The sequence below is a fragment of the Loxodonta africana genome, chromosome X (genome assembly GCF_030014295.1).
Source record: "Loxodonta africana isolate mLoxAfr1 chromosome X, mLoxAfr1.hap2, whole genome shotgun sequence".
Lineage (NCBI taxonomy): Eukaryota > Metazoa > Chordata > Mammalia > Proboscidea > Elephantidae > Loxodonta > Loxodonta africana.
In genome coordinates this window covers 21,849,855-21,862,639 of record NC_087369.1, presented here as the reverse complement: position 1 = coordinate 21,862,639, position 12,785 = coordinate 21,849,855, and the positions used below count along the sequence as shown (strand labels likewise).

Sequence of the window (12,785 nt, the reverse complement as noted above, 5' to 3'; positions counted from 1 at the left end):
AGGATGAAGTAGAAAGAATTGAAGTATATGATGTGTACTTGGAACTGAAGACTTTCAAGACCCCGTAGCAGTCCTAAATTTTTTTTTTAGTTCTCACATCAAAAGGACTTTATGGAGTATTCTCAGCTACCTCGCCTTAGTAATAATTTGCATTGGTACAGGTCTTTACAGTTTATAAAGTGCTTTCTTATGAGTTACCACAGTTTTCAGCCTAACAACCCTTTGTGGTAGGCAGGGCAAGTGTCCCCATTTTGAACAGATAAAGTAATAGGCTAAGAGAAATTCTGAATTGTCTGTAATCACAAGGCTTATAAATGGCAGACCTAGGACTCTACCTCTGGTCTCCCAGCTCCTAAGTTCAATGCTGTTTCTACCATACCAGTTTTCTTTAAAGGTTATAAGTTGTGAAATTTGCTTTGCATACGTTGAAAATCACAAGGAGCAGCAGCAGATGGTTCCCATGGAAAATGTAAGTGTAGCTTAAGTTAGACCAAAGTTTCTAAAGCCGTGGAGCCATTAAGCAGATCTGTGTTATAGAAAGGGAACTCTACTTACAATCTAGCTTGGGCAACTGTATGAATGATGGCGCACATATAGAAGCAGCAGGTTGGTGGGCCAGAGATGGGGTGGCTGGATTTTGGAGGTAATAAAATCGCTTTGAGTCGGAATCAACTCGACAGCACTGGGTTTGGTTTGTTTGGTTTTTAAAATAGCTAACATTGATTGAGTGCTTACTAAATACCAGGCACTATGGTTGGTGTTTTATATCTTTTATCTCATTTAATCTGCACAGCAGCTCTGAAGATAAGACTTTTAACCCCCATAAAAAGAAACTAAAGCTTAGATAGTTTTAGTGATTTGTCCAAGGTGTTATAATTCATAGCTAGTAGCATAAAAGCAGGAACATGGATCCAATGATCTGACTCCAAAGCCAGTGTTTTTGAGAGCTTTGAGGTTTGTCTGGGACATTTGGGTAAGAAATGATTAATAGTCAGTTGAATAAAATGGTTGTGGCTTTTAGGAGAGGGATGTATCCTGGAGATATTTGGGTGTCATCACCATGTAAGTGGGTGATACTGTAGCCTGTGGAAGTATCTTAGGAAACTATAGATTTTATACTTGCATCCCCCCTTACGTGCATCTGGCACCATTTCTGTGCTTTGTAGTATAGTACAGGCGTTCCCTTTCCTAGGAACATCTATGAGTGGGTGGAAAGGATGAAAATGAAAGGTGTCCTTCGTATGAGTCACTAGACTGCAAGATCCTTTAGGATGGAGGCCAAGGGGGCCATGTTTTATTTATCTCTCATCTACAAGTCAGTACCTAGGACATAGTATGTATGAAATGAAGTGGATGGATGAATGGATGGGTAAATTAGGCAATGGGAGAATAGATAGTAGAGTTCAAGTTGAGAATAGCTGCCTTACCTCAGAATGGGGTGATAAGTGGGCTGCATTTTATTTCTTAGTTGTTAAGACTCCGAAGATGATTAGTTTAGATCCTTGTACACTTGTTGAATTAACAAGTGGTAAGAACATTTTTTTTAGGGAACTAGAGAAGCCACTTTATGTTCCTGACTTCTGATTGTTATTTTTTTAAATTACACTAACCCAAAACCCAGTTTTTTAATAACATATTCATTGTAGATACATTAGAAAATTCAGATAAGCAAAAACAAACGAACTTTGACTTGTCTAAAATATTACCACCCAGAGATAGCCACTGTAAACGTTTTGGTGTATATTCTTCCAGATTTTTTCCCATACAAATATATACATTAAAACATATGTATATATTTATTTAAAATGGGATTGTTATAATCCATATTGTTTTGTAAACTGCTTTTTCATTTATTACATGTAAGTGTCTTTCCATGTCAATAAATTTACATCTTTATTGTCATTTTTAATGACTGCATAGTGTTCCATTATATGGATGTACCATAATATATTTAACTAGTTCCCTACTATTAAGAATTTAGGTTTCCAATTCGGAGTTATTTTTTGAAAAAGAGTTGTGGTGAGCATTCTTCTATGTACATCTTTGTACAGATGTCCATTTTTTTTAAGAACTAAATCAATGGGACATTTCCAAGCTTTATGTGTGTTTTTTTTAAATACAGACTCAAATTGCATTCCAGAAAGGTTGTGCTGATTCACGCTTTCACCAGCAGTATATCCAGAGTGCTCGTTGCCCCATACCCACATTAACACTGTTATTTTTTTCTGTAAATAATTAATCAATTTGAAAGGCAAAAGGTATCTTTTGGTTAAACACATCATTTTTATTAGTACTAAGGCTGAACTCTTTTTTTCCCCTTATTGCTCATTTCTGTTGAGGTTCATCGTTTTTTCTTAACAGGTTTGTAAAAAAATTTTTTAAAAAAAAAAGAACTCTTTATGTATTGAAGATACGAACCCTTTGTCACATGTTACTTTTTTTTTGTAATCAGTTTGTCTTTTATCTTTTTTGTGTCTGGCAGAAGTTTTACACTTTTTAAATGCCTTTTTTTTTCTTTATGATTTCCTTCCTCCTTACCCCATGAGTATTATCTACCTGTATTTATATATTTATAATACTTGTATAATTTTTAGAACATTTAAATGTTTAACCCATCTGAAATTTATTGACAGATCTAGCTTAATTTTCTCCCCAAATAATTAATCAGTTGCCATGATTAATTATCAGTGGAGTTGGAATTTAGAATGTGTTTTGCCATTGAAAGTGTTGTAAGTGATGGTTTGGTGAGGTTTTAATAAAACCATTTGTAATGCATTTGACTATTTAAGTAAACTCATGGGCTCACCTGGAAAGGTAATCATCATTTACTACATTATTTCCATGGACAAATGCTTTTATAGTTTCAAATAATTAATTTGCAGATGACTTTTGGAAGCACAACCTGTTGCAAATTGGCAACTGCATCCTTGTATGGTGGTTCTACTTCATTAGAGCCCTGTAGGACTGAAAATATTCTTTGATTTTTTTGGCCTGCCTTCATTTAACTCACCGATGCGAGATCTGTTTTGGTAACTTTTTACTTGCTGTGCTTTTCACAGAATGGACAGCAAATTATGGATGAACCTATGGGAGAGGAGGAGATTAATCTACAAACTGTAAGTAAACTATTGTGTTATAAGTGGTACAGATAAACCAGATGCCATCATATTGAAGTATTCTTATTTTTAAACCGAGCGAAGTAACAGTTTACGGTATTAGAAATGTGTTGATGCTTAAACAGTAATTTTACGAAAATACATTCCTGAATATGCCAGTAAACTTTCTTTATACTGTTTGAGACTGATTTTAAGAGAATGACAAAACAAACTGCTTTATATTGTTGAAAATTTTTCATGGGTGCCTTAAAACTGACCTTTTAAAAAAATCAAGCTGACCATAGATTTATTCATGAAGGCAAAAAATATAAAGATTATACTTTACAGAAATAGTTAACATAGAAAATGAACATTCACCATATCCTCATCTGCTTTGTTCTTCAGCCCTTCATCCCCAGCACCTAGAACAATGCCCAGCACATCACAACATTCATTAAATATTACTTGGATTAATGAGTTGCCCCACCCACCCCCAAGATAACCATTGTCAACAACTCAGTTATAGTCTTCTTTTTATTCTGTACAGAAGACAAATATTATTTATACTTGGAAAAAAATACATATTCTCAACTTGCTCTGTTCACTTAACAGGTCTTGAACATCTTTATAGATCTACCTCTTTTTTAATGGTTGCGTAGTTTTCTCTTTTATGCGTGTCCTACATTAAGTGTAATTTTCCCCTATTTATTTTTGTGAACTTGTGTTTCAGTAGGACATAGTCTTTAAAAACGATGTGTTGAAACAAAGGATGGGGACATTTAAATCTCATAGACATTGCCAAATTTGCCCTCCAAAAAGATGGTAAAAATTTCAGTGCCTGTTCAAGCTTACCCTGGTCAACCCTGGATATTATCAGAAATTTTTTCTTATGTAAGCCACACTAAATGTTTTCTCCTTTCACTTGATATCTTATTTGATTTTTAGTCAAGTTAAATAGCCATGCATTCTGGGCTTTTCTATTTCATGTGTTTGCCAAATTTTCTTAGGGGTTGCTTGTTGTTTCTTTATTGGTTTCTGATATCTCTGTGTATAGTCTGTATATTAACTTCCATGTCTATGAGATATCTTGTAAATGTTTTCTCCCCCTTGTTTTTTAAAAACTGATTATGTTGTCTTTCATGGCTGATGCACAGAAGTTGTAATTTGTAAAAACTTTTACTCTTTGACTTCTGGGTTTATGCTTTGGTTAGAAAATTCTTTCCTGCAACAAAGTTACAAAAATATCCTCTTATATTTTGACCTAATGCTTTTATGATTTTGTTTGTATTTTTGTTTGTTTTCAATTACATCTGTGATCCATTTGGAATTTTAGTACCTGATATAAGGTAGAAATCTGACTTTTTTCCTAAACCTCATTTATTAAGTAAAATCCAATCTTTTCCTACTCACTTGCATGCCTCTTTTATCATATATAAAATTACCATAAAACCCTGAATGTTTTGACTTTCCATACTGTTCTAATTACTATAGCTTTATTATATAGTTTTCTTCATGGCAAGGCAAGCCTTCCCACCTACCACATTTCTACTTTTCAAAATTCTCTTGGCCACTCTTACGCATTTAATCATCCAGATGAATTTGACAGTCAATTTGTCAAGTACTCCTTAAAAATTTATTGGAATTGTTATTAGAATTACGTTAAATTTACAGATTAACATAAAGAGAATTATTTTAATAATACTGAGTCTTCACATCCAGAAACATTTATTTATTCTGATATTCTTTTATATCCTTTATCAAAAATTTTATGGTTTCTTATGTATAGTTCTACATTTCTTAGTAAGATAATTCATGGGTATTTAATAGTTTTGGTTGTATAGGACTTTTTTCTAGTATGTCTTCTACCTGGTTATTGCTAATATATAAAAAGCATTATATTTCTATATGCTTTTTAACATCTTGTGAAAGGTAACTTGCCAAATATCAAACAAATTGTCATGGACAGTGTATCAGTTATGGAAGAGTGAGATCATTGTAGTCTTCTGCTTAAAACCCTTCAACAGCTCTGCACTCCCTTCCGTTGCTTATTTCCTTGTCTGTAGTCTCTATTAAACTGTGAGTTGCATGAAAGCAGTGACCATGTTGAACTTACTCCATGTTTTATATCCAATGTCTAGTACCCAGTTAGTGTTCAATAAGTATTTGTTCATTAAATGAGTGCATGAATTACATTTTGGCAACCACAGGGACCCAAACTTGGGTCCTAGTGCCCAGGGTTACCTTCAGATTTGATCTAGATTCTCGCTCCCCTGAACCATATGAGGTACTTTACTTGGTTAGTCTATAGCATACATTTACATGTATGCAAACAGAAAAACTGTAAGTGTTAATATTGATTTGTCTAACACCAGATACCTTTTATCTTTGTGTAACAATTTCTTTGCAGTGAAAACCTCCAAATTTCTAATTGTAATCTAAAATTAAAGCATTCTCCAATGTGCGGTTTTATGGCTTGTACTTTCCCTCAGAGTATTCACAGCATTAGTAACATGTACATCTGGGAAAAAACTACATTCTAGAGATTGGTTGGAAAAGTGCAAGGCTGAGATATTACCGATAATCTGAGTGAGGTTGTTGAGTAGATCATCCCAGATCACATGAATTAGTTGTAGGTATCAGATAAAAGCCTACTATTTAATATTTCTTTTGCGATATTAGATATAAAAAATTGCCAAAACATATACTCTTTTTATACTTTTAAATTGCGTGTGCTTTGAATATAGTTTTTATAAAACGCTTTCTTTTTGTCAATTGCTAAAAATGTAAATAGTGAAAGTTTGGGTGTTATATTAGTTGTCTATTTGATGCATAATAAATTACTGCAAATTTAGTAGCTTAAAACAGTGTACACTTATTATCTCACAGGTTCTGTGGGGGAGGAGTCTGGGTACAGCTTAGCTGGGTCCTTTGCTTCAGAATCTCTAATAGGCTACAATCAAGATGGCAACCAGGGCTAGGGTCTCATCTGAAACTTGACTGGAGAAGGCTCCGCTCCTCAGCTCACATGATTGTTGTCAGGGTTTAGCTCCTTCCCATGTAGATCTTGCCCATGTGGACATTACCATATGGCAGCTTACTTCAGCAAAGCCAGTAGGCAAGACAGAAGTTACAAGCTGATGCAACATAATCATCTTGTCACCTGTGCTGTAGTTTTTTTTGTTAGAATCAAGTCATATATCCCACTCACAGCGCAAGGGCAGGGGAGATTACCCAAGGGTAAGAATATCAGGAGGTAGAACTAACTGGGGGCCATTTTAGAGTCTGTTCACCAAAGATGTCAAGATAAATAATTAGATCGTAGACAAGGTCTAAGGTAGAAATAACTATTTGGTTTTAAATCATTTGACTAAGTAATTATAACTAGCGTAAATAGTGTGTAACAGTTTAAAAAGCTTTTTTAGTTCCATTTTTGTTTCTTAACACAACCCCAGGAGAGACATGGTGAGGGCAAGTACTCATCTGTCCTAGGATTGTCTAGACTTGAGGCTCTCTAAGGATTTGACTTGCCCAGGCACCAAGTCAATAAAAGCTAGAGTTGAGACGCTGTCAGTGTATAGAGATTGCTAATTGTACCCCAGTATTCATTTCACCTTCCAAAAGAACCCCCAGTTTTAGCTCGGAACCTGGCTGCCCAGCCAGAGACCACATTTCACAGCCTGTGTGTGACTATGTGACAGAGTTCTTGCCAGTGAGATGGGAGTGGAAGTTTTGTGTGCGACATCTAGATCTTGCCCAAAAACATTTGGACATAACATGCTGTCCTTTATCCATGGGCTAGAATGTAGAGTATGATGATAAGCCAGTTTTGATCAGGACAAGACTTAGAAAAGATGGAGAGTAACCATCAACCCAAGATATTTTTACAAGAAATCTGGATTCCCAATGACCTTATGCTCTAGAGACACCTCTCCACCCTAAATTAGTCTCTTACCTATCAACTTCTTTATGAGAGAAAAATAGGCATTTATTTCATTTGAGCCATTGTATTTTGAGGTTTCTTCATTATAGCAGCTTAGTCTGTGCTCTAACTACATCTAGTCATTCACAAGAACACAAGCTCCAGATCTTCTAGTTCACTTCTTAGGCCCCACTCTTGAAAATGAGTTAAAAGCCAAATATCACCAGATGTTCGAGGAAGGCTTCCAGCATGAAAGAATGAAATCAAAATAAACAGGAGGAGGATCTTGGAGGAATAGACAATGCGGGGAAAAGGACAAAGAAAAGTTAGTATCCTTGGAGTGTTAAGAAACTCAGTGGAATCCCTAAAACAATAAAATTAAAAAACCCAGACCTACTGCCATCGATTCCTACTCATAGCGACCCTACAGGACAGAGTAGAACTCTGCCCCATAGGGTTTCCAGGGAGTGCCTGGTGGATTCTAACTGCTGACCTTTTGGTTAGCAGCTGTAGCTCTTAACCACTATGCCACCAGGATTTCCAAAACAAGAATAGAATTCTATTTTTAAAAAAAGAAGATGAAGAAGAAGGATCAGATAAAGAAGAAACTTTTAGAAACTAAAAATGTGATAGGACTTTTTTGTGTTTTAGTAGAATATTTAGAAGCTATAAAGTTGAAGAGATCTCCCCAAAATAGACCAATAAGACAAAAAGATAGAAAATCTATCATCTAACTAATGGAAATTCCACAAAGAAATAAAATGGAGGGGAAGAAATTAGGGAACACCAAAAGGTACCTGGTTATTTTCCCCACATTCTAACATCTCTAAAATTGAAATGCTTGTTATAATCGATGGTGTGACACATTTTAATTCACACCAATTTTTTTTCATAATGATACAGTGATAATCATGATCTTAGTATTGGATACCAAAATATATAAAAAAAAAGTTTTTCCCAAAATGAGGACAGTGAGTGTCGAGATTAAAACAGCCTACTGGTAACCTTAGTGAACAACAACGACAAACCCTGCTCATTATAATGAAATATCAAAACACCAGGGATAAAAAGAAGATCCTAAAAGCTTTTAAAGATTTTTTAAAAATATATATAGAAGATTAGGTGAAGATTAGGTATAATGATGACGTCATACTTCTCAACATTGGAAATCAGAAGACATGCCTTTGATGATGTGCTTAGTGAAATGATTTTCAACCCAGAAAATTTTAGACATGTACCCTTTTTCCAGGAAGGTGCTGGAAAATGAGCTCCACCCACACTAGAGGGTTGTTAAGTGAGAAGAAGAAACATGGGATTCAGGAAACAAGGGACCTAGCACTACAACTGTGATAAAGTGTCTTCTCAATATGATGAATGAAGGAAGTTTCAGGAGACTAGTTCATTCAATAGGCTTAGAGGATAATCAATCCAGATTAAAGCAGACAGAGGTGGTTCCAGGAAGGTTATCTTCAGGGGTAAAAAAAAAAAAAAATAGAAGAGAGAAGTTATCCAGCAGGTTTCAGTATTAAAAATTTCCTTGAAGGGAACCCAAGGTTGAAAAGGGAGAGCATTCACATGTTGTGGGGTTGTTAACCAATGTCATAGAACAATGTGTGTACTGACTGTTTAATGAGAAACTAGTTTGTTTTATAAACCTTCATCTAAAGTGCAATAAAAAATTTAAAAATATAACAAAAAAAAATTCCCTTGAGAGCCTGTTGCAAGGTGGGAAGAATTTAAGGTAGGTACAAAAAAAAAAATACAAAGAAAGCAAATTAAAAAACAATTCCCTTTACCCTGTAATCTGCCTATCTCCCATATCCTAGAGCTGCTTTTCTCCCATTCTTCCAGAATTTTAATACTGCTGTCTTTTCTTCTGGTTGTCTAAAGGTTCAATCCTTTTCCTGTCTTTACTCACCAGATGTAAAAAAACTTTTATTTTCTCCATGTATCACATAAATTTATTTAGTTAAATTTATCCATACCAAAATATAACTAGTCATCAACTTTCTCCATCCCCTTCCCCCAGGAATGTTTGCTTTACTAATCCATATTTATATATATAATTAGTTGAATGTCATACCGATTAACTTACTCAAGCCAGTATCTTTTGTTCTATCTCCCTTCCTGGAGAGACTTGATTATGTTTATCCTTTAGTCCTGTGGGGCAGGGGAGAGGGCCTGCCCCCTTAGCAAAAGTAGAGTACCGCATAGCATCTCAAGCCAAGATAGTTTCCCAGGCTCCAGAATGTTCCATCCTTCCTCAGCTGGCCAAAGGACTCCATGCTCTGCATGATGCATGCTGAAGAAATAGAGAGTCTTGACTTTTGAGGTCTCCTTAGTCACCCAAGAATAATTAATTTTCTGTTTATTGGGGAAATGATTCTCTTAACAGTTTTTGCAGTATCAGGCAAAGATTCTTTTGAGAATTGAGCATTAAAGGAGACAAATAACTGCCTAGCACAAAGTAAGAGCCTAATAAATGTTAATTTTCCTGTCCTCTTCCTTCCAGTGACTGATCCAGCTTTCCCAGACTATTTACCAGGGATAAAGTTTGCCCCTTAGGAAGTAGGGTTGTATCCAGTAATTTTGCAGCTGACGATAGGCCTGGCTTCAGCCAAAATTGTGAAATGAGTTGACTTTCCCTTAACTTGGGCCTTTGACCTTTCTGTTCTCTTTATCATTTATTTCAAATGAGTGTGCATTCATTAATTGCTCATAACATCAATTTTGTAAATATTAATACAAATCCTAAACATACTTATCAACTCAGTCTTTGTAGTTCATACTTATATCAGAGACATGTGCATGACTGTTGAGAATAAGAGAAAGCTCATTAGTAGTCAGAAAAATTCGCTTAAAAATACAAGTCGAGGATACATTGTAGATGATCTCAAATGAAAGGTTAAGGAGTAGCACCCCCATAAAGAATATAGGAAGCAATACACTGGCAATGCCTTGTTCTTGTTTTCAAATCCCCTGAAGTCATGATCAACCTCTAGCAGTAGTGCTTTCCAGCTTCCACACATACCATTATTCCAGTAACCATAAGGCTATGGCGATGTTTATGACGGCCTTCATAATATCCAAGGAATTGTACCAGTTCCTGTTTTCCTGCTGATTTTATCCTCCATTTCCTTGAAGGTTCCTCGAGCTGCCTTAAAACTTGCATTTGAGCATCCAAAATGATACTCATAACCATGAGTCCAGCACAAGCTTGCATAGCTCTTGCAGCAATCAGGGATCAAACACAAACTACAGAAAGAGGCACCCTAGTAGAATAAACAATAGTCGGTTGAAGAACTCACTCATCACAGGAAAGTACAATAGAGTGCTCGTTGACAGTGCTTATTTGTCCCTGCTGCATTAACAACACTCATTGACTACTTGTATGCAGTGTTGTCTGTCATTCTAGCTCTCATTGGCTGAGAGTGTATTTTAGCACTCAGAGCATGGGAAAAAATGTACTCTAGTGGATTTAAGTATATATGGATTCAGACCATATTTCTGAGATAAATAGCAGTATAATGAGCACTGCATGGTGGCATTAAATGGAGTATGTGTACACTAGGCAAAATTTCCAAGCATTAAAGTTTCCATTGGCTACATTTTTGGCTCTCTTTCAGGGCTATTTTTTCACTTACTAGTGTCCCTTATGGAAACCCTGGTGGCGTAGTGGTTAAGAGCTACGGCTGCAACCGATGACTGCCCTGACAGGGAGCACAACAGAGAACCCCTGAGGGAGCAGGAGATCAGTGGGATGCAGACCACAAATTCTCATAAAAAGACCAGACTTAATGGTCTGACTGAGACTAGAAGAATCCCGGTGGTCATGGTCCCCAAACCTTCTGTTGGCCCAGGACAGGAACCATTCCCGAAGACAACTCATCAGACATGGAAGGGACTGGACAATGGGTTGGAGAGAGATGCTGATGAAGAGTGAGCTACTTGTATCAGGTGGACACTTGAGACTGTGTTGGCATCTCCTGTCTGGAGGGGAGATGAGAGGGTAGAGAGGGTTAGAAACTGGCAAAACAGTCACGAAAGGAGAGACTGGAAGGAGGGAGTGGGCTGACTCATTAGGGGGAGAGCAAACGGGAGTATGCAGTAAGGTGTATATAAGCTAATACGTGACAGACTGACTTGATTTGTAAACTTTCACTTAAAGCCCAATAAAAATTATTTAAAAAAAAAAAAAGAGCTACGGCTGCTAACCAAAAGGTCGGCAGGTTGAATCCACCAAGTGCTCCTTGGAAACTCTGTGGGGCAGTTCTACACTGTCTTATAGGGTCGCTGTGAGTCGTAATTGACTCGACGACAGTGGGTTTGGTTTGGTTTTAGTGTCCCTTAGGCCCTAAGAGTGTGAAAAAAATATGACCCCATTTTTTTTCCTATCATATTTCTCTCTGGTTAGTCTACCTTATATGGTGCCTCTGATCGAAAATTGCTTCTTTTCTGCTCTAGTCTTCTCATCGCAATGCCCAGTCTTTCAGTTTGAATGATCTCACCTATATTTGGAAAGAAAGCAGACTGATTTAAAGTTAAGCTCAAGTGTGACTGGATGACTTGAGTCAACCTGAAATACTAGCATGTTGAAGGTTGTCACTCTGTTACCTAAATGATTCTTTTCATTTCACCGTTTTAGACAAACATTTCTGAGTAGAAAAAATTTTAGGCCAAGAAACAAAAAAGAAATTTGTGCACAGGGAGAGGAACAGTACCTTCTTAGTGTGTGGTGTTGCTTACCGTAAGACTCAGTCCTGGGCTGGTGGTGCTCCTGCCCCTCACCAGGCCCACAGGAGATAGTGCAAGTAGAACATAGCAGGTTTTCCCATTGAGCTCCAACAAGCCTTAAAATCGACCCCTCTCAGTGCTCTGGGAAGCCCCTGCCATTTGGTACAAGCTGTCATGACACTAGTTTTCCATCTCTGATGTAAAACCTTAGTACCACAGCACCTTCACCATTCTTGTGCTAGAAAGAACATTGTCTACTGATGGATGTGCACTAGAGAACAGTTCTCCTGCACTTAAACAGAACTCCTTAGACATTAAATCTCACAGTGTCTGAAAACTAGAATGATTTAGTCAAAACAATTGTATCTAAAAGAAATAATTAAGAATGTGTTCATTTTAAGTTTTTATCATAGGACTGGTATTTCTTCAGCAGTGTTCAGCTGTTCAGGCACAGTCGTGGAGCTGGTTGATAATTGGGTTTGACCAGGGTTGGACTTTCGCCAGATAAGTGTAATGAATGGTGTAGAAAAGTTGCCAGGAGCTCTGCTATGGCCCCTCTACTGAGCCTTCTTCCTGTAGGGCCTTATCAGAAGGTTTAGCATCTCCTGGTTACTGACATAAGTCAGTAGTCTGCCATGCATGTGCACCCTCCTTCCTTCCCCAGAGAGAATTACTTGGCTATCCTCCCCACCACTACCACCATCATAATGATTGCCATTTTCTGTGTGAACTTGGGTGGGTTACTTCACTTTAAGCCTCGGTTTCTTTATCTGTAATGTGTGAAGTACTTGACACTGTGGTGAAGTGTGAAATGTAAAGTTAGTACCCACCTCACTGTGGTGAAAATGAACTAAGATAATTTTAAATATGTAGCACAGTGCCTAGAACATAATAGTATTAATAAATGATGTTATAGTTATACTTGAAAGAAAACTTTTATTAATAAATGAATGAATTTCTGGGACTCCATGAAAGAAGCTAGAGAAAGAATTACAAAGTAAATCTATAAAAAGCAAGAGGAAGGAATTAAATAGAAA

General features: G+C 36.7%; 1 protein-coding gene across 2 annotated transcripts in view; it reads left to right on the top strand.

The window, feature by feature from the left end:
* Positions 1-12,785, top strand: part of RPS6KA3 (ribosomal protein S6 kinase A3) — a 111,382-nt gene that overhangs the window by 23,134 nt on the left and 75,463 nt on the right. For both annotated transcript variants that reach the window (XM_064278082.1, XM_064278081.1), the window contains one exon: positions 3,060-3,116. In XM_064278082.1, the coding sequence (XP_064134152.1) occupies positions 3,060-3,116 (57 nt within the window). The remainder of the gene's footprint in view (positions 1-3,059; positions 3,117-12,785) is intronic.